This window comes from Oncorhynchus nerka, linkage group LG10 (assembly GCF_034236695.1).
Source record: "Oncorhynchus nerka isolate Pitt River linkage group LG10, Oner_Uvic_2.0, whole genome shotgun sequence".
NCBI classification, from domain to species: domain Eukaryota; kingdom Metazoa; phylum Chordata; class Actinopteri; order Salmoniformes; family Salmonidae; genus Oncorhynchus; species Oncorhynchus nerka.
This window is the reverse complement of record NC_088405.1, coordinates 4,007,301-4,033,054: the sequence shown is the minus strand read 5'-3', so window position 1 is coordinate 4,033,054 and position 25,754 is coordinate 4,007,301. Positions and strand designations below refer to the sequence as shown.

The 25,754-nt window shown below is 44.9% G+C and overlaps 1 protein-coding gene across 1 annotated transcript in view; it reads left to right on the top strand.

Annotated features, from left to right (window-relative positions):
* Positions 1–25,754, top strand: part of LOC135573636 (methionine synthase-like) — a 97,192-nt gene that overhangs the window by 3,246 nt on the left and 68,192 nt on the right. Inside the window, 12 exon segments of the mRNA XM_065022931.1 lie at positions 1,157–1,246; positions 4,929–4,998; positions 6,329–6,421; positions 9,010–9,116; positions 10,144–10,203; positions 14,507–14,601; positions 15,496–15,596; positions 15,715–15,776; positions 17,141–17,208; positions 19,105–19,184; positions 22,075–22,187; positions 23,724–23,864. Of these exon segments, the coding sequence (XP_064879003.1) occupies positions 1,157–1,246; positions 4,929–4,998; positions 6,329–6,421; positions 9,010–9,116; positions 10,144–10,203; positions 14,507–14,601; positions 15,496–15,596; positions 15,715–15,776; positions 17,141–17,208; positions 19,105–19,184; positions 22,075–22,187; positions 23,724–23,864 (1,080 nt within the window).

Here is a 25,754-nt window from a genome sequence, read left to right as displayed (position 1 = left end):
ACCCACTGTTCCTAGACCAGTTAACCCACTGTTCCTAGACCAGTTAACCCACTGTTCCTAGACCAGTTAACCCACTGTTCCTAGACCAGTTAACCCCCTGTTCCTAGGCCAGTTAACCCCACTGTTCCCAGACCAGTTAACTCCACTGTTCCTAGACCAGTTAACCCACTGTTCCTAGACCAGTTAACCCACTGTTCCCAGACCAGTTAACCCCACTGTTCCCAGACCAGTTAACTCCACTGTTCCTAGACCAGTTAACCCACTGTTCCTAGACCAGTTAACCCCACTGTTCCTAGACCAGTTAACCCACTGTTCCTAGACCAGTTAACCCCACTGTTCCTAGGCCAGTTAACCCACTGTTCCTAGACCAGTTAACCCACTGTTCCTAGACCAGTTAACCCACTGTTCCTAGACCAGTTAACCCACTGTTCCTAGACCAGTTAACCCACTGTTCCTAGACCAGTTAACCCACTGTTCCTAGACCAGTTAACCCACTGTTCCTAGACCAGTTAACCCACTGTTCCTAGACCAGTTAACCCACTGTTCCTAGACCAGTTAACCCACTGTTCCTAGGCCAGTTAACCCCACTGTTCCTAGACCAGTTAACCCACTGTTCCTAGGCCAGTTAACCCACTGTTCCTAGACCAGTTAACCCACTGTTCCTAGACCAGTTAACCCACTGTTCCTAGGCCATCATTGAAAATAAGAATGTGTTCTTAACCGACTTACTTCGTTAAATAAAGGTAAAATAAAATGCACCTGTCTGTTACGCCCTAGTAATAATTAACCTGCACCTAGAATTGTTGATCTGTTATTGAGACGTATTTTCGGTCTTTTTGTGGGAGAGAGAGACTGGAGGACAGGATGAGATGACCTCTTTTTGTGGGAGAGAGAGACGGGCGGACAGGATGAGATGACCTCTTTTTGTGAGAGAGACAGGACAGGATGAGATGACCTCTTTTTGTGGGAGAGGGAGACGGGCGGACAGGATGAGATGACCTCTTTTTGTGGGAGAGGGAGACGGGCGGACAGGATGAGATGACCTCTTTTTGTGGGAGAGGGAGACGGGCGGACAGGATGAGAAGACCCCTTTTTGTTTGGTGAAACCCTGCTGCGTGGATAAGCATTGACGTTCCTCTCTTGTGTTTGTTCCTAGGAATACCTGCTGGCCGGGGCAGACATCATTGAGACCAACACTTTCAGTAGCACCTGTATCGCCCAGGCAGACTACGGACTGGGACACTTGGTAAGAGAACGGGTCAGTGTGGCGGTCTGTAGAATAACACTCCTATGACCAATCAGAAGCTGTTATCGCAACATCAGATCACCCAATCAGAAGCTGTTATCGCAACATCAGATCACCAATCAGAAGCTGTTATCGCAACATCAGATCACCAATCAGAAGCTGTTATCGCAACATCAGATCACCAATCAGAAGCTGTTATCGCAACATCAGATCACCAATCAGAAGCTGTTATCACAACATCAGATCACCAATCAGAAGCTGTTATCACAACATCAGATCACATGTAGTCAGTCAAGGATAGGTTCCTGATAATGGAATTTATATATTTAAAGATAATGACTAAATAATTCCACCCTGAAACCATATAATTGTATGAAATTTATTAGAATCATAAAACTATAATCTGATGAAGTGTGTAGTTTTAGTCAGAGTTAGAACAAGGACCTTGGGCTCCTTTTTTAGTATGTAAGCAGGGTGCAAGTGTGAAACAAATGATAAGAGGAGCTATCGACAGACAAGTTGTATTACAGTGTTCCTTACAGGACATTCTGTCTCCACCCGTGGAGAGGAGAAACTGTTAGGCTTGCAGAAACATTATGAAACATGTTGCAGATTAAAGAAACAATGTATCTGTGTAGTGGAAAAACACAGACTGTCTGAGCAAGGTGTAGTTTAAGATTTGAACTTGTTAGTGTGTGTGTCATAAAGACTGCGTTTGCATTTTTGATTTCAGAACTTTACGGATTTTTTTTGCATAAGCTGAGTCTTTGCCTAATTATTATTAAACCCGGGGTCTTACAAACCTCGGGGATTGGTCAAAGTTTAACTTCTTGCGTCGAGCCATCCCGGATCCGGGATCGTGACTACAGCCTCAAACTCATTACCATAACGCAACGTTAACTATTCATGAAAATCGCAAATGAAATGAAATCAATATGCTAGCTCTCAAGCTTAGCCTTTTGTTAACAACACTGTCATCTCAGATTTTCAAAAATATGCTTCTCAACCATAGCAAAACAAGCATTTGTGTAACAGTATTGATAGCTATTGATAGCTAGCGTTAGCATTTAGCGTTAGCATTCAGCAGGCAACATTTTCACAAAAACCAGAAAACCATTCAAATAAAATCATTTACCTTTGAAGAACTTAGGATGTTTTCAATGAGGAGACTCTCAGTTAGATAGCAAATGTTCAGTTTTTCCTGAAAGATTATTTGTGCAGGAGAAATCGGTCCGTTTTCTGCGTCATGTTTGGCTACCAAAAAAACCCGAAAATTCATTCATCAAAACGCCAAACTTTTTTCCACATTAACTCCATAATATCGACTGAAACATGGTAAACGTTGTTTGGAATCAATCCTCAAGGTGTTTTTCACATATCTCTTCATGATATATCATTGCTGGAAGTCTCCTCTCTGTCTCAATCACATGGATGAATGCGAGCAGCTTGGAGATTACGCAGCAATTTCAACAAAGGACACCGGGCGGACACCTGGTAAATGTAGTCTCTTATGGCCAATCTTCCAATGATATGCCTACAAATACGTCACAATGCTGCAGACACCTTGGGGAAACGATAGAAAGGGCAGGCTCATTCCTGGCGCTTACACAGCCATATAAGGAGACAATGAAAAACAGAGCCTCAAAAATCCTGCTCATTTCCTGTTTGAAGTTTCATCTTGGTTTTGCCTGTAGCATCAGTTCTGGGGCACTCACAGATAATATCTTTGCAGTTTTGGAAATGTCAGTGTTTTCTTTCCAAAGCTGTCAATTATATGCATAGTCGAGCATCTTTTTGTGACAAAATATTGCGCTTAAAACGGGCACGTTTTTTAATCCAATAATGAAATAGCGCCCCCATAGGTTGAAGAGGTTAAATATGTGTTAGTTATTATCATTGGGATTGAAAATTCTCGTGACTGCTTGGTCCTTCGAGCCGGATCTTAATATCTTTTTCTGTCGTTCCATGGAGACACCGAAAACGTGTACGGGCGGATGAAATATCTGTAGATTAAAGACCTGGTCCCTTTCTGAGGGTTCTTTACAGGCCGGTGGCGAACTGGTGCACGACAGAAACGCTGACAAGATCCAACCTACATTAAAATTCTCGTGATAGGTCCTAAAAGGTGACTTGACACAAATGTCTCACTCACTCATTCAGGTTGTTTAACTTCCTGATGTTTTCTCAGGCTTATCGTATGAACAAGGTATCAACAGAGGGTTGTTTTCCCAGGCTTATCGTATGAACAAGTTATCAGCAGAGGGTTGTTTGACCCCCTCTTGTTTTCCCAGGCTTATCGTATGAACAAGGTATCAACACAGGGTTGTTTTCCCAGGCTTATCGTATGAACAAGGTATCAACAGAGGGTTGTTTTAACTCCCTGATGTTTTCCTAGGCTTATCGTATGAACAAGGTATCAACAGAGGGTTGTTTTCCCAGGCTTATCGTATGAACAAGGTATCAACAGAGGGTTGTTTTCCCAGGCTTATCGTATGAACAAGGTATCAACAGAGGGTTGTTTTCCCAGGCTTATCGTATGAACAAGGTATCAACAGAGGGTTGTTTGACTCCCTGATGTTTTCCCAGGCTTATCGTATGAACAAGGTATCAACAGAGGGTTGTTTTAACTCCCTGATGTTTTCCCAGGCTTATCGTATGAACAAGGTATCAACAGAGGGTTGTTTTCCCAGGCTTATCGTATGAACAAGGTATCAACAGAGGGTTGTTTTCCCAGGCTTATCGTATGAACAAGGTATCAACAGAGGGTTGTTTGACTCCCTGATGTTTTCCCAGGCTTATCGTATGAACAAGGTATCAACAGAGGGTTGTTTTAACTCCCTGATGTTTTCCCAGGCTTATCGTATGAACACGGTATCAACAGAGGGTTGTTTTCTCAGGCTTATCGTATGAACAAGGTATCAACAGAGGGTTGTTTTCCCAGGCTTATCGTATGAACAAGGTATCAACAGAGGGTTGTTTGACTCCCTGATGTTTTCCCAGGCTTATCGTATGAACAAGGTATCAACAGAGGGTTGTTTTAACTCCCTGATGTTTTCCCAGGCTTATCGTATGAACACGGTATCAACAGAGGGTTGTTTTCTCAGGCTTATCGTATGAACAAGGTATCAACAGAGGGTTGTTTTCCTAGGCTTATCGTATGAACAAGGTATCAACAGAGGGTTGTTTGACTCCCTGATGTTTTCCCAGGCTTATCGTATGAACAAGGTATCAACAGAGGGTTGTTTAACTCCCTGATGTTTTCCCAGGCTGATCGTATGAACAAGGTATCAGCAGAGGGTTGTTTTAACTCCCTGATGTTTTCTCAGGCTTATCGTATGAACAAGGTATCAACAGAGGGTTGTTTTAACTCCCTGATGTTTTCTCAGGCTTATCGTATGAACAAGGTATCAACAGAGGGTTGTTTTAACTCCCTGATGTTTTCCCAGGCTTATCGTATGAACACGGTATCAACAGAGGGTTGTTTTCTCAGGCTTATCGTATGAACAAGGTATCAACAGAGGGTTGTTTTCTCAGTCTTATCGTATGAACAAGGTATTAACAGAGGGCTGTTTTCTCAGTCTTATCGTATGAACAAGGTATCAACAGAGGGCTGTTTTCTCAGTCTTATCGTATGAACAAGGTATCAACAGAGGGTTGTTTTAACTCCCTGATGTTTTCTCAGGCTTATCGTATGAACAAGGTGTCAGCAGAAATAGCCAGGAAAGCAGCAGATGACATCACCAACCAGACAGGTCAGCTGACAAAGATAAAGTATCGTCATTGGAGGAAAAAAAACAACAACTATTTGACATTGACAACATTGCGTGTAGTAGATGTGTGTTTCCCTGTTTGTAATGACATCATTGCGTGTAATAGACGTGTGTTTCCGTGTTTGTAATGACATCATTGCGTGTAATAGACGTGTGTTTCCCTGTTTGTAATGACATCATTGCGTGTAATAGACGTGTGTTTCCCTGTTTGTAATGACATCATTGCGTGTAGTAGACGTGTGTTTCCCTGTTTGTAATGACATCATTGCGTGTTGTAGACGTGTATTTCCGTGTTTGTAATGACATCATTGCGTGTAATAGACGTGTGTTTCCGTGTTTGTAATGACATCATTGCGTGTAATAGACGTGTGTTTACGTGTTTGTAATGACATCATTGCGTGTAGTAGACGTGTGTTTCCCTGTTTGTAATGACATCATTGCGTGTAATAGACGTGTGTTTCCGTGTTTGTAATGACATCATTGCGTGTAATAGACGTGTGTTTACGTGTTTGTAATGACATCATTGCGTGTAGTAGATGTGTGTTTCCGTGTTTGTAATGACATCATTGCGTGTAGTAGACGTGTGTTTCCCTGTTTGTAATGACATCATTGCGTGTAATAGACGTGTGTTTCCGTGTTTGTAATGACATCATTGCGTGTAATAGACGTGTGTTTCCGTGTTTGTAATGACATCATTGCGTGTAGACCTAGACTATGTGTTTCCCTGTTTGTAATGACATCATTGACCTGTAGTAGATGTGTGTTTCCCTGTTTGTAATGACATCATTGCTGTAGTAGACGTGTGTTTCCCTGTTTGTAATGACATCATTGCGTGTACCCTCTCAGACGTGTGTTTCCCTGTTTGTAATGACATCATTGTATCTGTGTAATAGACGTGTGTTTCCCTGTTTGTAATGACATCATTGTTACGTGTAGTAGACGTGTGTTTCCGTGTTTGTAATGACATCATTGCGTGTAGTAGATGTGTGTTTCCGTGTTTGTAATGACATCATTGCGTGTAATAGACGTGTGTTTCCCTGTTTGTAATGACATCATTGCGTGTAATAGACGTGTGTTTCCCTGTTTGTAATGACATCATTGCGTGTAATAGACGTGTGTTTCCCTGTTTGTAATGACATCATTGCGTGTAGTAGACGTGTGTTTCCGTGTTTGTAATGACATCATTGCGTGTAATAGACGTGTGTTTCCCTGTTTGTAATGACATCATTGCGTGTAATAGACGTGTGTTTCCCTGTTTGTAATGACATCATTGCGTGTAATAGACGTGTGTTTCCGTGTTTTTTATTACCAGGTTGTCAGAGATACGTGGCGGGCGCCGTGGGCCCCACCAATAAAACCCTGTCTGTGTCTCCCTCAGTGGAAAGACCAGACTTCAGGAACGTCAGTAAGAGAACAGCTCGTTGTTTTAGGCTTCTTCCTTCTCTTTCTACTGATGTCACTATGTATCTGTTACCCTATCAGACCTACACTATATATCTGTTACCCTCTCAGACCTACACTATGTATCTGTTACCCTCTCAGACCTACACTATGTATCTGTTACCCTCTCAGACCTACACTATGTATCTGTTACCCTCTCAGACCTACACTATGTATCTGTTACCTTCTCAGACCTACACTATGTATCTGTTACCCTCTCAGACCTACACTATGTATCTGTTACCCTCTCAGACCTACACTATGTATCTGTTACCCTCTCAGACCTACACTATGTATCTGTTACCCTCTCAGACCTACACTATGTATCTGTTACCCTCTCAGGGTCTATAAGGGCTCTCAGACCTACACTATGTATCTGTTACCCTCTCAGACCTACACTATGTATCTGTTACCCTATCAGACCTACACTATGTATCTGTTACCCTCTCAGGGTCTATATCTGTTACCCTAGACCTACACTATGTATCTGTTACCCTCTCAGGGTCTATAAGGGCTCTCAGACCTCCACTATGTATCTGTTACCCTCTCAGACCTACACTATGTATCTGTTACCCTATCAGGGTCTATAAGGGCTCTCAGACCTACACTATGTATCTGTTACCCTCTCAGACCTACACTATATATCTGTTACCCTCTCAGACCTACACTATGTATCTGTTACCCTATCAGATCTACACTATATATCTGTTACCCTCTCAGACCTACACTATGTATCTGTTACCCTATCAGGGTCTATAAGGCCTCTCAGACCTACACTATGTATCTGTTACCCTCTCAGACCTACACTATGTATCTGTTACCCTATCAGGGTCTATAAGGGCTCTCAGACCTACACTATGTATCTGTTACCCTATCAGGGTCTATAAGGCCTCTCAGACCTACACTATGTATCTGTTACCCTCTCAGTCCTACACTATGTATCTGTTACCCTATCAGACCACTATGTATCTGTTACCCTACTATATATCTGTTACCCAATCGGGGTCTATAAGGCCTCTCAGACCTACACTATGTATCTGTTACCCTCTCAGACCTACACTATGTATCTGTTACCCTCTCAGACCTACACTATGTATCTGTTACCCTCTCAGACCTACACTATGTATCTGTTACCCTCTCAGTCCTACACTATGTATCTGTTACCCTATCAGGGTCTATAAGGCCTCTCAGACCTACACTATGTATCTGTTACCCTCTCAGACCTACACTATGTATCTGTTACCCTATCAGACCTACACTATGTATCTGTTACCCTCTCAGTCCTACACTATGTATCTGTTACCCTCTCAGACCTACACTATGTATCTGTTACCCTCTCAGACCTACACTATGTATCTGTTACCCTCTCAGACCTACACTATGTATCTGTTACCCTCTCAGACCTACACTATGTATCTGTTACCCTCTCAGGGTCTACACTATGTATCTGTTACCCTATCAGACCTACACTATGTATCTGTTACCCTCTCAGACCTACACTATGTATATGTTACCCTCTCAGACCTACACTATGTATCTGTTACCCTCTCAGACCTACACTATGTATCTGTTACCCTCTCAGTCCTACACTATGTATCTGTTACCCTCTCAGGGTCTATAAGGGCTCTCAGACCTCCACTATGTATCTGTTACCCTCTCAGACCTCCACTATGTATCTGTTACCCTCTCAGACCTCCACTATGTATCTGTTACCCTCTCAGACCTACACTATGTATCTGTTACCCTCTCAGACCTACACTATGTATCTGTTACCCTCTCAGACCTACACTATGTATCTGTTACCCTCTCAGTCCTACACTATGTATCTGTTACCCTCTCAGGGTCTATAAGGGCTCTCAGACCTCCACTATGTATCTGTTACCCTCTCAGACCTCCACTATGTATCTGTTACCCTCTCAGACCTCCACTATGTATCTGTTACCCTCTCAGACCTCCACTATGTATCTGTTACATAGACCTCCACTATGTAGTTACCCTGACCTCCACTATGGATAACAGATCTGTTACCCTATCAGTGTATCTGTTACCCTCTCAGACCTACACTATGTATCTGTTACCCTCTCAGACCTACACTATGTATCTGTTACCCTCTCAGACCTACACTATGTGTTACCCTCTCAGACCTACACTATGTATCTGTTACCCTCTCAGTCCTACACTATGTATCTGTTACCCTCTCAGGGTCTGAGAGGTAGACCTCCACTCAGACCTCCACTATGTATCTGTTACCCTCTCAGACCTCCACTATGTATCTGTTACCCTCTCAGACCTACACTATGTATCTGTTACCCTCTCAGACCTACACTATGTATCTGTTACCCTCTCAGACCTACACTATGTATCTGTTACCCTCTCAGACCTACACTATGTATCTGTTACCCTCTCAGACCTACACTATGTATCTGTTACCCAATCGGGGTCTATAAAGGCCTCTCAGGTGATTCTTGATAAACCATTGGTAACCTCCAGAGTTGACAGTACTCTCTCTGATGGTGCTACCGTGCTGAGCGGTCCTGTGTCTTCCCCCCTCAGCCTTTGATGAGCTGGCTGAGGCCTACGCCGAGCAGGTCCGGGGTCTGTTGGATGGAGGAGCGGATATTATCATGGTGGAGACCATCTTTGACACGGCCAACGCCAAGGTACACCTTCGTCACTCGCTAGTTCCTCTTCTCATCTAGTTCCTCTTCTTCACTCGCTGTCTTCATCACTGACTGTCATCTAGTTTCTCTTCTTCACTGACTGTCATCATCACTGACTGTCATCATCACTGACTGTCTTCATCACTGACTGTCTTCATCACTGACTGTCATCATCACTGACTGTCACCACTGACTGTCTTCATCACTGACTGTCATCACCACTGACTGTCTTCATCACTGACTGTCACAACTGACTGTCTTCATCACTGACTGTCATCACCACTGACTGTCATCATCACTGACTGTCTTCATCACTGAATGTCTTCATCACTGACTGTCTTCATCACTGACTGTCATCACCACTGACTGTCTTCATCACTGACTGTCATCATCACTGACTGTCTTCATCACTGACTGTCATCATCACTGACTGTCTTCATCACTGACTGTCATCACCACTGACTGTCTTCATCACTGAACTTCTTCATCACTGACTGTCTTCCTCACTGACTGTCTTCATCACTGACTGTCTTCATCACTGAGTGTCATCTAGTTTCTCTTCATCACTTGCTGTCATCACCACTGACTGTCTTCATCACTGACTGTCATCACCACTGACTGTCTTCATCATTGACTGTCATCACCACTGACTGTCTTCATCATTTACTGTCATCACCACTGACTGTCTTCATCATTGACTGTCATCACCACTGACTGTCTTCATCATTGACTGTCATCACCACTGACTGTCTTCATCACTGACTGTCTTCATCACTGACTGTCTTCATCACTGACTGTCTTCATCACCACTGACTGTCATCACCACTGACTGTCATCACCACTGACTGTCATCACCACTGACTGTCTTCATCACCACTGACTGTCTTCATCACCACTGACTGTCTTCATCACCACTGACTGTCATCTAGTTTCTATCAATGTGATTCTAGTTTTACATACGTTTCCATACAATTGATCATAATCAATGTATCGATTAATTTTTTTAATTTTTTATCTTGTCATAAAGGCAGCACTGTTTGCTATCGACAAACTGTTTGAAGAGAGCTACGAACCCAGACCTATATTTGTAAGTATGATTTCTGTCTTTTTGTCAGTGTCTTGCCAGTATATTTCTTAGTTAAATTACTAAATTACTAAATTAGTTAGCTAACGAGGCTAATTGAGGCTGCTAGCCATAACGTCTTCACACTGTGCTTCATCACTGACTGTCTTCATCACAGTTCATCTAACGAGGCTTCATCACCACTGACTGTCTTCATCAGCCACTAATCGTTTCTATCAATTGATTCTCACCGTTTCTACAGTTAGCATAATCAAGGCTAATTTTTAAATTTTTATCTTGTCATAACGTTACTGTGCTTCTCAAACCATCCTACAGTTATTTGTAAGTAGATTTCTGCTTTTTGAGGCTTGCCATAATTTCTTACTTAAATTCTAAATTACCTAAAGTTAGCTAACGAGGCTAATTGAGGCTGCTAGCCATAACGTTACTGTGCTTCTCACCGTCCTATAGTTAGCTAACGAGGCTAATTGAGGCTGCTAGCCATAACGGTACTGTGCTTCTCACCGTCCTACAGTTAGCTAACGAGGCTAATTGAGGCTGCTAGCCATAACGTTACTGTGCTTCTCACCGTCCTACAGTTAGCTAATGAGGCTAATTGAGGCTGCTAGCCATAATGTTACTGTGCTTCTCACCGTCCTACAGTTAGCTAACGAGGCTAATTGAGGCTGCTAGCCATGACGTTCCTGTGCTTCTCACCGTCCTACAGTTAGCTAACGAGGCTAATTGAGGCTGCTAGCCATAATGTTACTGTGCTTCTCACCGTCCTACAGTTAGCTAACGAGGCTAATTGAGGCTAGCCATAACGTTACTGTGCTTCTCACCGTCCTATAGTTAGCTAACGAGGCTAGTTGAGGCTGCTAGCCATAACGGTACTGTGCTTCTCACCGTCATACAGTTAGCTAACGAGGCTAATTGAGGCTGCTAGCCATAACGTTACTGTGCTTCTCACCGTCCTACAGTTAGCTAATGAGGCTAATTGAGGCTGCTAGCCATAATGTTACTGTGCTTCTCACCGTCCTATAGTTAGCTAACGAGGCTAGTTGAGGCTGCTAGCCATAACGGTACTGTGCTTCTCACCGTCATACAGTTAGCTAACGAGGCTAATTGAGGCTGCTAGCCATAACGTTACTGTGCTTCTCACCGTCCTACAGTTAGCTAATGAGGCTAATTGAGGCTGCTAGCCATAATGTTACTGTGCTTCTCACCATCCTACAGTTAGCTAACGAGGCTAATTGAGGCTGCTAGCCATAATGTTACTGTGCTTCTCACCGTCCTACAGTTAGCTAACGAGGCTAATTGAGGCTGCTAGCCATAACGTTACTGTGCTTCTCACCGTCCTACAGTTAGCTAACGAGGCTAATTGAGGCTGCTAGCCATCACGTTACTGTGCTTCTCACCATCCTACAGTTAGCTAACGAGGCTAATTGAGGCTATCCATAACGTTACTGTGCTTCTCACCATCCTACAGTTAGCTAACGAGGCTAATTGAGGCTGCTAGCCATAACGTTACTGTGCTTCTCACCATCCTACAGTTAGCTAACGAGGCTAATTGAGGCTGCTAGCCATAACGTTACTGTGCTTCTCACCGTCCTACAGTTAGCTAACGAGGCTAATTGAGGCTGCTAGCCATCACGTTACTGTGCTTCTCACCGTCCTACAGTTAGCTAACGAGGCTAATTGAGGCTGCTAGCCATAACGTTACTGTGCTTCTCACCGTCCTACAGTTAGCTAACGAGGCTAATTGAGGCTAGCCATAACGTTACTGTGCTTCTCACCGTCCTACAGTTAGCTAACGAGGCTAATTGAGGCTGCTAGCCATCACGTTACTGTGCTTCTCACCGTCCTACAGTTAGCTAACGAGGCTAATTGAGGCTGCTAGCCATAACGTTACTGTGCTTCTCACCGTCCTACAGTTAGCTAACGAGGCTAATTGAGGCTGCTAGCCATAATGTTACTGTGCTTCTCACCATCCTACAGTTAGCTAACGAGGCTAATTGAGGCTAGCCATAACGTTACTGTGCTTCTCACCATCCTACAGTTAGCTAACGAGGCTAATTGAGGCTGCTAGCCATAATGTTACTGTGCTTCTCACCGTCCTACAGTTAGCTAACGAGGCTAATTGAGGCTGCTAGCCATAACGTTACTGTGCTTCTCACCGTCCTACAGTTAGCTAACGAGGCTAATTGAGGCTGCTAGCCATAATGTTACTGTGCTTCTCACCATCCTACAGTTAGCTAACGAGGCTAATTGAGGCTAGCCATAACGTTACTGTGCTTCTCACCATCCTACAGTTAGCTAACGAGGCTAATTGAGGCTGCTAGCCATAACGTTACTGTGCTTCTCACCGTCCTACAGTTAGCTAACGAGGCTAATTGAGGCTGCTAGCCATAACGTTACTGTGCTTCTCACCGTCCTACAGTTAGCTAACGAGGCTAATTGAGGCTGCTAGCCATAATGTTACTGTGCTTCTCACCGTCCTACAGTTAGCTAACGAGGCTAATTGAGGCTAGCCATAACGTTACTGTGCTTCTCACCGTCCTACAGTTAGCTAACGAGGCTAATTGAGGCTGCTAGCCATGACGTTCCTGTGCTTCTCACCGTCCTACAGTTAGCTAACGAGGCTAATTGAGGCTGCTAGCCATCACGTTACTGTGCTTCTCACCGTCCTACAGTTAGCTAACGAGGCTAATTGAGGCTGCTAGCCATAACGTTACTGTGCTTCTCACCGTCCTACAGTTAGCTAACGCAGCGTAGCCTAGTGGTTAGAGCGTTGGGCTAGTAACCGGAAGGTTGCGAGTTCAAATCCCCGAGCTGACAAGGTACAAATCTGTCATTCTGCCCCTGAACAGGCAGTTAACCCACTGTTCCCAGGCCGTCATTGAAAATAAGAATTTGTTCTTAACTGACTTGCCTAGTTAAATAAAGGTAAAATAAATAAAAAAAAAAAAAAAACTCCATTCAGATTATATCCTAAACAGCAGCCTACATGTTGGCTTTGGTCGTTGTAGCCTTTTCTCTCTCTCAATTCACTTTTAATTCGGTCATTTCTATTCCTTCTTCCATTGATTTAGATGTCTCCCTAACTTGCTTGACCACACAAGCGGAGACGCAATCCAATTGTCTCCGCGGGAAGCGTCAGGATCAGAGCGCCTTTTTCCAAATCATTAAAATACACTGAACAAAAATATAAACGCAGGACTGAACTCTCTCAGGACAGATTGATTGATTGTGTTTCTAGATATCAGGCACCATCGTGGTGGAGGGGTCGAACTCTCTCAGGACAGATTGATTGATTGTGTTTCAAGATATCAGGCACCATCGTGGTGGTCGAACTCTCTCAGGACAGATTGATTGTGTTTCTAGATATCAGGACAGATTGATTGATTGTGTTTCTAGATATCAGGCACCATCGTGGTGGTCGTACTCTCTCAGGACAGATTGATTGTGTTTCTAGATATCAGGCACCATCGTGGTGGTCGTACTCTCTCAGGACAGATTGATTGATTGTGTTTCTAGATATCAGGCACCATCGTGGTGGTCATACTCTCTCAGGACAGATTGATTGTGTTTCTAGATATCAGGCACCATCGTGGTGGTCGAACTCTCTCAGGACAGATTGATTGATTGTGTTTCTAGATATCAGGCACCATCGTGGACAGGAGGGGTCGTACTCTCTCAGGACAGATTGATTGATTGTGTTTCTAGATATCAGGCACCATCGTGGTGGTCGAACTCTCTCAGGACAGATTGATTGTGTTTCTAGATATCAGGCACCATCGTGGACAGGAGGGGTCGAACTCTCTCAGGACAGATTGATTGATTGTGTTTCTAGATATCAGGCACCATCGTGGTGGTCGAACTCTCTCAGGACAGATTGATTGATTGTGTTTCTAGATATCAGGCACCATCGTGGTGGTCGTACTCTCTCAGGACAGATTGATTGTGTTTCTAGATATCAGGCACCATCGTGGTGGTCGAACTCTCTCAGGACAGATTGATTGTGTTTCTAGATATCAGGCACCATCGTGGACAGGAGGGGTCGAACTCTCTCAGGACAGATTGATTGATTGTGTTTCTAGATATCAGGCACCATCGTGGTGGTCGAACTCTCTCAGGACAGATTGATTGTGTTTCTAGATTGGCACCATGTTTCTCTCTCAGGATTGATTGTGTTTCTAGATATCAGGCACCATCGTGGTGGTCGAACTCTCTCAGGACAGATTGATTGTGTTTCTAGATATCAGGCACCATCGTGGACAGGAGGGGTCGTACTCTCTCAGGACAGATTGATTGATTGTGTTTCTAGATATCAGGCACCATCGTGGACAGGAGTGGTCGTACTCTCTCAGGACAGACGGGAGAGGCCTTCGTCATCAGCGTGTCCCATGCCAAACCCCTCTGGTGAGTCATTACATTCTGCTTCAGGACTTCAATACTACCTTGTTGTTGTTGTTGTTGTCGTTGACTTCCACAGGTTTGTCCTCAAGTTTCTTGCTGTTTTATATTCAAATAAACTTCAAACTTCAGATCTGCTGGAGAGATTAATGGAATCTACAACATCTGACCTCATCAGACTGGGCCTCAATAGGTTGATATCTGACCTCATCAGACTGGGCCTCAATAGGCTGATATACAATGTGTTACTGTCTTATTCTGACCTCATCAGACTGGGCCTCAATAGGTTGATATACAATGTGTTACTGTCTTATTCTGACCTCATCAGACTGGGCCTCAATAGGTTGATATACAGTGTTACTGTCTTATTCTGACCTCATCAGACTGGGCCTCAATAGGCTGATATCTGACCTCATCAGACTGGGCCTCAATAGGCTGATATCTGACCTCATCAGACTGGGCCTCAATAGGTTGATATCTGACCTCATCAGACTGGGCCTCAATAGGCTGATATCTGACCTCATCAGACTGGGCTTCAATAGGCTGATATCTGACCTCATCAGACTGGGACTCAATAGGCTGATATCTGACCTCATCAGACTGGGACTCAATAGGCTGATATACAATGTTACTGTGTGTTATTCTGACCTCATCAGACTGGGCCTCAATAGGTTGATATCTGACCTCATCAGACTGGGACTCAATAGGCTGATATCTGACCTCATCAGACTGGGACTCAATAGGCTGATATCTGACCTCATCAGACTGGGCCTTAATAGGCTGATATACAATGTTACTGTCTTATTCTGACCTCATCAGACTGGGCCTCAATAGGCTGATATCTGACCTCATCAGACTGGGCCTCAATAGGCTGATATACAGTGTGTTCCTCTCTTCCAGTATTGGTCTTAACTGTGCCTTAGGAGCCACTGAGATGAGGCCTTTTATTCAGGCTATTGGGAAATGCACCACGGCTCACGTCTTGTGCTACCCCAACGCAGGTAACCAGCACCCATCCGCCCCCACTCACCCGGTAACTTAGCATCTAGCTAGCTCACCTTTACTTTGTGTGCTTCACAACCAACGATCTGCCGTTTTCACACCCTCTGCTCGTTTCAGGTCTCCCCAATACGTTCGGTGGATACGATGAGACCCCGGAGTTGACAGCCTCACATTTAAAGGTCAACTTATTGATTTATAGCTGGTCTACCCAATGAATGATCTATCGATTTGATTCAGACAAGTGAATGAATATCATTCCACTGCAAAATGCTAATCTCCCCTGTTATTGTAATGGTGAGAGGTTAGCATGTCTTGGAGGTATGCTAACCTCCCTTGTTATTGTAATGGTGAGAGGTTAGCATGTCTTGGAGGTATGCTAACCTCCCTTGTTATTGTAATGGTGAGAGGTTAGCATGTCTTGGAGGTATGCTAACCTCCCTTGTTATTGTAATGTCTTGAGGTATGCTAACCTCCCTTGTTATTGTAATGGTGAGCATGTCTTGGAGGTATGCTAACCTCCCTTGTTATTGTAATGGTGAGAGGTTAGCATGTCTTGGAGGTATGCTAACCTCCCTTGTTATTGTAATGGTGAGAGGTTAGCATGTCTTGGAGGTATGCTAACCTCCCTTGTTATTGTAATGGTGAGAGGTTAGCATGTCTTGGGGCTATGATATAAAATGCTAACCTCCCCTGTTATTGTAATGGTGAGAGGTTAGCATGTCTTGGGGGTATGATATAAAATGCTAACCTCCCCTGTTATTGTAATGGTGAGAGGTTAGCATGTTTTAGGGGGTATGATATAAAATGCTAACCTCCCCTGTTATTGTAATGGTGAGAGGTTAGCTTGTTTTAGGGGTTATGATATAAAATGCTAACCTCCCCTGTTATTGTAATGGTGAGAGGTTAGCATGTTTTAGGGGGTATGATATAAAATGCTAACCTCCCCTGTTATTATAATGGTGAGAGGTTAGCATGTTTTAGGGGCTATGATATACAATGCTAACCTCCCCTGTTATTGTAATGGTGATAGGTTAGCATGTTTTAGGGGCTATGATATAAAATGCTAACCTCCCCTGTTATTATAATGGTGAGAGGTTAGCATGTTTTAGGGGTATAGATGTGTGTCTGTAACTTTCTCAAGCATTATCATTCAGGATTCATTCAGGATTATCCGTAACCACGGTAGCGTCCACATTAATGTAGAAGTGTTACGAAACATATTCTATTCTTATTATTTTCACAATAAAAGTGAATTCAAAATGACACTATACATGATTTACCATTTGTTTCTATTGGGCAACCAAAACAAACAGGCAATACATCCAACACGTTTATAGAGTCACAAGTGAATGTGTCCCAATACTTTTGGTCCCCTAAAATGGGGGGGGGGACTATGTACATAAAGGGCTGTAATTTCTAAACGGTTCACCCGATATGGATGAAAATACCCTCAAATTAAAAGCTGACAGTCTGACCTTTGACCTCATAGTCATTGTATCATTACAGTTTCTATACACACTGACTGACTCTCTTATTTGTGTAGGACTTTGCTACAGATGGTCTGGTGAATCTGGTTGGTGGATGCTGTGGAACGACTCCTGCACACATCAGGTGACCTGTCGTCTGCTCTGTCCTCTGACAATAGCTACTGTCCAGCGATATAGAACGGATATATTGTCTATAGATATAGGACTGATATATTGTCTATAGATATAGGACTGATATATTGTCTATAGATATAGAACTGATATATTGTCTATACTGCTGTCTATAGATATAGGACTGATATATTGTCTATAGATATAGGACTGATATATTGTCTATACTGCTGTCTATAGATATAGGACAGATATATTGTCTATACTGCTGTCTATAGATATAGAACTGATATATTGTCTATACTGCTGTCTATAGATATAGAACTGATATATTGTCTATACTACTGTCTATAGATATAGGACTGATATATTGTCTATAGATATAGGACTGATATATTGTGTATAGATATAGGACTGATATATTGTCTATAGATATAGGACTGATATATTGTCTATACTGCTGTCTATAGATATAGAACTGATATATTGTCTATACTGCTGTCTATAGATATAGGACTGATATATTGTCTATAGATATAGGACTGATATATTGTCTATAGATATAGGACTGATATATTGTCTATACTGCTGTCTATAGATATAGGACAGATATATTGTCTATACTGCTGTCTATAGATATAGAACTGATATATTGTCTATACTGCTGTCTATAGATATAGAACTGATATATTGTCTATACTACTGTCTATAGATATAGGACTGATATATTGTCTATAGATATAGGACTGATATATTGTGTATAGATATAGGACTGATATATTGTCTATAGATATAGGACTGATATATTGTCTATACTGCTGTCTATAGATATAGAACTGATATATTGTCTATACTGCTGTCTATAGATATAGGACTGATATATTGTCTATAGATATAGGACTGATATATTGTCTATAGATATAGGACTGATATATTGTCTATAGATATAGAACTGATATATTGTGTATAGATATAGGACTGATATATTGTCTATAGATATAGGACTGATCTATTGTCTATAGATATAGGACTGATATATTGTCTATAGATATAGGACTGATATATTGTCTATACTACTGTCTATAGATATAGAACTGATATATTGTCTATAGATATAGAACTGATATATTGTCTATAGATATAGGACTGATATATTGTCTATACTGCTGTCTATAGATATAGAACTGATATATTGTCTATAGATATAGGACTGATATATTGTCTATAGATATAGGACTGATATATTGTGTATAGATATAGGACTGATATATTGTCTATACTGCTGTCTATAGATATAGGACTGATATATTGTCTATAGATATAGGACTGATATATTGTCTATATTACTGTCTGTAGATATAGAACTGATATATTGTCTATACTGCTGTCTATAGATATAGGACTGATATATTGTCTATAGATATAGGACTGATATATTGTCTATAGATATAGGACTGATATATTGTGTATAGATGTAGGACTGATATATTGTCTATAGATATAGGACTGATATATTGTCTATAGTGTGAGCGTACCAAGTAATTGGGCGTCACTCGTCTTAGTGGTTCTTTCAGCACAGCTTCTCTTTCTCGGTGGCCATCTTCCAGAGATAGTTTCCCCCTCTCTCTTCTGGTTCCATTCTCTCTTTTATAGGGGAAGGAGAGTATCTCATTAGTACCGTCAGCTGTGCTTAATTGACTCTGGTTACCTTGTCTCCCAGGCTCTGTTGGGCAACTATCCATGAGCCCAGCCTGCCCTCTAGTGGTCCGTCCACAATAGATATAGGACTGATATATTGTCTATAGATATAGGACTGATATATTGTCTATAGATATAGGACTGATATATTGTCTATAGATATAGGACTGATAGATATGAAACTAATATACATCTCTCTCTCTGTGTTCAGGGCCATTGCTGAGAAAGTGAAGCACTGTCACCCCAGAGTGCCCCCTACTGACGTCTTTCAGGACTACATGCTACTCGCAGGTAGAACGACAAGAGTCTAGATGAGCTCTGTGTCCTTCCAGGCCGTTCCAGGGCTGGTATTTTATATAAAGCCTGGCAGAGTAGACGTGAGTCTAGATGAGCTCTGTGTCCTTCCAGGCCGTTCCAGGGCTGGTATTTTATATAAAGCCTGGCAGAGTAGACGTGAGTCTAGATGAGCTCTGTGTCCTTCCAGGCCGTTCCAGGGCTGGTATTTTATATAAAGCCTGGCAGAGTAGACGTGAGTCTAGATGAGCTCTGTGTCCTTCCAGGCCGTTCCAGGGCTGGTATTTTATATAAAGCCTGGCAGAGTAGACGTGAGTCTAGATGAGCTCTGTGTCCTTCCAGGCCGTTCCAGGGCTGGTATTTTATATAAAGCCTGGCAGAGTAGACGTGAGTCTAGATGAGCTCTGTGTCCTTCCAGGCCGTTCCAGGGCTGGTATTTTATATAAAGCCTGGCAGAGTAGACGTGAGTCTAGATGAGCTCTGTGTCCTTCCAGGCCGTTCCAGGGCTGGTATTTTATATAAAGCCTGGCAGAGTAGACGTGAGTCTAGATGAGCTCTGTGTCCTTCCAGGCCGTTCCAGGGCTGGTATTTTATATAAAGCCTGGCAGAGTAGACGTGAGTCTAGATGAGCTCTGTGTCCGTCCAGGCCGTTCCAGGGCTGGTATTTTATAATTAAACCTGGCAGAGTAGACGTGAGTCTAGATGAGCTCTGTGTCCTTCCAGGCCGTTCCAGGGCTGGTATTTTATATAAAGCCTGGCAGAGTAGACGTGAGTCTAGATGAGCTCTGTGTCCTTCCAGGCCGTTCCAGGGCTGGTATTTTATATAAAGCCTGGCAGAGTAGACGTGAGTCTAGATGAGCTCTGTGTCCTTCCAGGCCGTTCCAGGGCTGGTATTTTATATAAAGCCTGGCAGAGTAGACGTGAGTCTAGATGAGCTCTGTGTCCGTCCAGGCCGTTCCAGGGCTGGTATTTTATATAAAGCCTGGCAGAGTAGACGTGAGTCTAGATGAGCTCTGTGTCCTTCCAGGCCGTTCCAGGGCTGGTATTTTATAAAGCCTGGCAGAGTAGACGTGAGTCTAGATGAGCTCTGTGTCCTTCCAGGCCGTTCCAGGGCTGGTATTTTATATAAAGCCTGGCAGAGTAGACGTGAGTCTAGATGAGCTCTGTGTCCTTCCAGGCCGTTCCAGGGCTGGTATTTTATATAAAGCCTGGCAGAGTAGACGTGAGTCTAGATGAGCTCTCTGTCCTTCCAGGCCGTTCCAGGGCTGGTATTTTATATAAAGCCTGGCAGAGTAGACGTGAGTCTAGATGAGCTCTGTGTCCTTCCAGGCCGTTCCAGGGCTGGTATTTTATATAAAGCCTGGCAGAGTAGACGTGAGTCTAGATGAGCTCTGTGTCCTTCCAGGCCGTTCCAGGGCTGGTATTTTATATAAAGCCTGGCAGAGTAGACGTGAGTCTAGATGAGCTCTGTGTCCTTCCAGGCCGTTCCAGGGCTGGTATTTTATATAAAGCCTGGCAGAGTAGACGTGAGTCTAGATGAGCTCTGTGTCCTTCCAGGCCGTTCCAGGGCTGGTATTTTATATAAAGCCTGGCAGAGTAGACGTGAGTCTAGATGAGCTCTGTGTCCTTCCAGGCCGTTCCAGGGCTGGTATTTTATATAAAGCCTGGCAGAGTAGACGTGAGTCTAGATGAGCTCTGTGTCCTTCCAGGCCGTTCCAGGGCTGGTATTTTATATAAAGCCTGGCAGAGTAGACGTGAGTCTAGATGAGCTCTGTGTCCTTCCAGGCCGTTCCAGGGCTGGTATTTTATATAAAGCCTGGCAGAGTAGACGTGAGTCTAGATGAGCTCTGTGTCCTTCCAGGCCGTTCCAGGGCTGGTATTTTATATAAAGCCTGGCAGAGTAGACGTGAGTCTAGATGAGCTCTGTGTCCTTCCAGGCCGTTCCAGGGCTGGTATTTTATATAAAGCCTGGCAGAGTAGACGTGAGTCTAGATGAGCTCTGTGCCGTTCCAGGCCGTTCCAGGGCTGGTATTTTATATAAAGCCTGGCAGAGTAGACGTCCTGACCTAGGATCAGTTCTGCCTTTTCTTTTTAATAGATAATAATGAATATAATGGCGTTGACCGGGAGGACCTGAATCTACAGTAGATCTGCTCTGAGATTTACCTTCTCAGTCACGGTAGCTGATGATGATGATGATGATGATGAAGAGTAGCAGCAAACCACTGCTGAGCTTTTCACCACAGCTTGAGCATGTTTTGTTGCCACAGGTCTGGAGCCGTTCAGGATCGGTCCATGTTTTGTTGCCACAGGTCTGGAGCCGTTCAGGATCGGTCCATGTTTTGTGCCACAGGTCTGGAGCCGTTCAGGATCGGTCCATGTTTTGTGCCACAGGTCTGGAGCCGTTCAGGATCGGTCCATGTTTTGTGCCACAGGTCTGGAGCCGTTCAGGATCGGTCCGTACACTAATTTCACCACAGCTTGAGTATGTTTTGTGCCACAGGTCTGGAGCCGTTCAGGATCGGTCCATGTTTTGTTGCCACAGGTCTGGAGCCGTTCAGGATCGGTCCATGTTTTGTGCCACAGGTCTGGAGCCGTTCAGGATCGGTCCATGTTTTGTGCCACAGGTCTGGAGCCGTTCAGGATCGGTCCGTACACTAATTTCACCACAGCTTGAGTATGTTTTGTGCCACAGGTCTGGAGCCGTTCAGGATCGGTCCATGTTTTGTTGCCACAGGTCTGGAGCCGTTCAGGATCGGTCCATGTTTTGTGCCACAGGTCTGGAGCCGTTCAGGATCGGTCCATGTTTTGTGCCACAGGTCTGGAGCCGTTCAGGATCGGTCCGTACACTAATTTCACCACAGCTTGAGTATGTTTTGTGCCACAGGTCTGGAGCCGTTCAGGATCGGTCCGTACACTAATTTCGTCAACATCGGCGAGCGGTGCAACGTGGCTGGATCAAGGAAGTTCGCCAAGCTGATCATGTCGGGAAACTACGAGGTGAAACGTCTCTCCTTTTTATCCTCCTCGTCCCTGTCTCTCCCCGGTCCCTGTCTGTGTCCCTGTCTGTGTCCCTGTCTGTGTCCCTGTCTGTGTCCCTGTCTGTGTCCCTGTCTGTGTCCCTGTCTGTGTCCCGGTCCCTGTCTGTGTCCCTGTCTGTGTCTCTGTCCCTGTCTGTGTCCCTGTCTGTGTCCCGGTCCCTGTCTGTGTCCCTGTCTGTGTCCCGGTCCCTGTCTGTGTCCCGGTCCCTGTCTGTGTCCCTGTCTGTGTCCCTGTCTGTGTCCCGGTCCCTGTCTGTGTCCCTGTCTGTGTCCCTGTCTGTGTCCCGGTCCCTGTCTGTGTCCCTGTCTGTGTCTCTGTCTGTGTCCCTGTCTGTGAACCGGTCCCTGTCTCTCCCCGGTCCCTGTCTGTGTCCCTGTCTGTGTCCCTGTCTGTGTCCCTGTCCCTGTCTGTGTCCCTGTCCCTGTCTGTGTCCCGGTCCCTGTCTGTGTCCCTGTCTGTGTCCCTGTCTGTGTCCCTGTCTGTGTCCCTGTCTGTGTCCCTGTCTGTGTCCCGGTCCCTGTCTGTGTCCCTGTCTGTGTCTCTGTCCCTGTCTGTGTCCCTGTCTGTGTCCCGGTCCCTGTCTGTGTCCCTGTCTGTGTCCCTGTCTGTGTCCCTGTCTGTGTCCCTGTCTGTGTCCCGGTCCCTGTCTGTGTCCCTGTCTGTGTCCCTGTCTGTGTCCCTGTCTGTGTCCCTGTCTGTGTCCCGGTCCCTGTCTGTGTCCCTGTCTGTGTCTCTGTCCCTGTCTGTGTCCCTGTCTGTGTCCCGGTCCCTGTCTGTGTCCCTGTCTGTGTCCCGGTCCCTGTCTGTGTCCCGGTCCCTGTCTGTGTCCCTGTCTGTGTCCCTGTCTGTGTCCCGGTCCCTGTCTGTGTCCCTGTCTGTGTCCCTGTCTGTGTCCCGGTCCCTGTCTGTGTCCCTGTCTGTGTCTCTGTCTGTGTCCCTGTCTGTGAACCGGTCCCTGTCTCTCCCCGGTCCCTGTCTGTGTCCCTGTCTGTGTCCCTGTCCCTGTCTGTGTCCCTGTCTGTGTCCCTGTCCCTGTCTGTGTCCCTGTCTGTGTCCCTGTCCCTGTCTGTGTCCCGGTCCCTGTCTGTGTCCCGGTCCCTGTCTGTGTCCCGGTCCCTGTCTGTGTCCCTGTCCGTGTCCCTGTCTGTGTCCCTGTCCCTGTCTGTGTCCCTGTCTGTGTCCCTGTCTGTGTCCCTGTCTGTGTCCCTGTCTGTCCCGGTCCCTGTCTGTGTCCCTGTCTGTGTCCCTGTCTGTGTCCCTATCTGTGTCCCTGTCTGTGTCCCTGTATGGGTCCCTGTCTGTGTCCCTGTCTGTGTCCCGGTCCCTGTCTGTGTCCATGTCTGTGTCCCTGTCTGTGTCCCTGTCTGTGTCCCTGTCTGTGTCCCGGTCCCTGTCTGTGTCCCTGTCTGTGTCCCTGTCTGTGTCCCGGTCCCTGTCTGTGTCCCTGTCTGTGTCCCGGTCCCTGTCTGTGAACCGGTCCCTGTCTGTCTCCAGGAGGCGTTGAGCATAGCCAAGACCCAGGTGGAGATGGGAGCCCAGGTGTTGGACATCAACATGGACGAGGGGATGTTGGAGGGTCCTGCCGCCATGGCCCGGTTCTGCTGTCTCATATCCTCCGAGCCGGACATCGCCAGGGTAGGAATCACCTGGACATTTCAAACAGATAAGATACCTGCGTACTGTTGAATGCTTCCCGACGGTTAATCGTGTTAACTAAACCACTTCCTGTGATACTGTATCAGAGAGGTGATGTTACTATGTACTGAGCTACAGGAAGCTAAACGACGTCGCTGAAGGGCCTGGAGATGAAGGGAAAACACTCTAAGAACAGAGTTCATCTATAGAAGAAGTCCTTTAGGCCTTTACTGAAGCTGAAGGTCACTTACCCAGCTCTCCTCGTTGTCCTCTTAATCCTCATCTCTCTCCTCGTTGTCCTCTTTATCCTCATCTCTCTCCTCTCCTCTTTGTCCTCTTTATCCTCATCTCTCTCCTCTCCTCGTTGTCCTCTTTATCCTCATCTCTCTCCTCTCCTCTTTGTCCTCTTAATCCTCATCTCTCTCCTCTCCTCGTTGTCCTCTTTATCCTCCTCTCTCTCCTCTCCTCGTTGTCCTCTTTATCCTCATCTCTCTCCTCGTTGTCCTCTTTATCCTCCTCTCTCCTCTCCTCGTTGTCCTCTTAATCCTCATCTCTCTCCTCTCCTCTTTGTCCTCTTTATCCTCATCTCTCTCCTCTTTGTCCTCTTAATCCTCATCTCTCTCCTCTCCTCGTTGTCCTCTTTATCCTCCTCTCTCTCCTCGTTGTCCTCTTTATCCTCATCTCTCTCCTCTCCTCGTTGTCCTCTTTATCCTCATCTCTCTCCTCGTTGTCCTCTTTATCCTCCTCTCTCCTCTCCTCGTTGTCCTCTTTATCCTCATCTCTCTCCTCTTTGTCCTCTTTATCCTCATCTCTCTCCTCTTTGTCCTCTTAATCCTCATCTCTCTCCTCTCCTCTTTGTCCTCTTTATCCTCATCTCTCTCCTCTTTGTCCTCTTTATCCTCCTCTCTCCTAGTTGTCCTCTTTATCCTCATCTCTCTCCTCGTTGTCCTCTTAATCCTCATCTCTCTCCTCTTTGTCCTCTTTATCCTCATCTCTCTCCTCGTTGTCCTCTTTATCCTCATCTCTCTCCTCGTTGTCCTCTTTATCCTCATCTCTCTCCTCGTTGTCCTCTTTATCCTCATCTCTCTCCTCGTTGTCCTCTTAATCCTCATCTCTCTCCTCGTTGTCCTCTTTATCCTCATCTCTCTCCTCGTTGTCCTCTTAATCCTCATCTCTCTCCTCGTTGTCCTCTTTATCCTCATCTCTCTCCTCTCCTCTTTGTCCTCTTTATCCTCATCTCTCTCCTCTCCTCGTTGTCCTCTTTATCCTCATCTCTCTCCTCGTTGTCCTCTTTATCCTCATCTCTCTCCTCGTTGTCCTCTTTATCTTCCTCTCTCTCCTCGTTGTCCTCTTTATCCTCATCTCTCTCCTCGTTGTCCTCTTTATCCTCATCTCTCTCTCCTCTCCTCGTTGTCCTCTTTATCCTCCTCTCTCTCCTCGTTGTCCTCTTTATCCTCATCTCTCCTCTCCTCGTTGTCCTCTTTATCCTCATCTCTCTCCTCTCCTCGTTGTCCTCTTTATCCTCCTCTCTCTCCTCGTTGTCCTCTTTATCCTCCTCTCTCTCCTCTCCTCGTTGTCCTCTTTATCCTCATCTCTCTCCTCGTTGTCCTCTTTATCCTCATCTCTCTCCTCTCCTCGTTGTCCTCTTTATCCTCCTCTCTCTCCTCGTTGTCCTCTTAATCCTCATCTCTCTCCTCTCCTCGTTGTCCTCTTTATCCTCATCTCTCTCCTAGTTGTCCTCTTTATCCTCATCTCTCTCCTCTCCTCGTTGTCCTCTTTATCCTCATCTCTCTCCTCTCCTCGTTGTCCTCTTTATCCTCATCTCTCTCTCCTCTCCTCGTTGTCCTCTTTATCCTCCTCTCTCCTCTCCTCGTTGTCCTCTTTATCCTC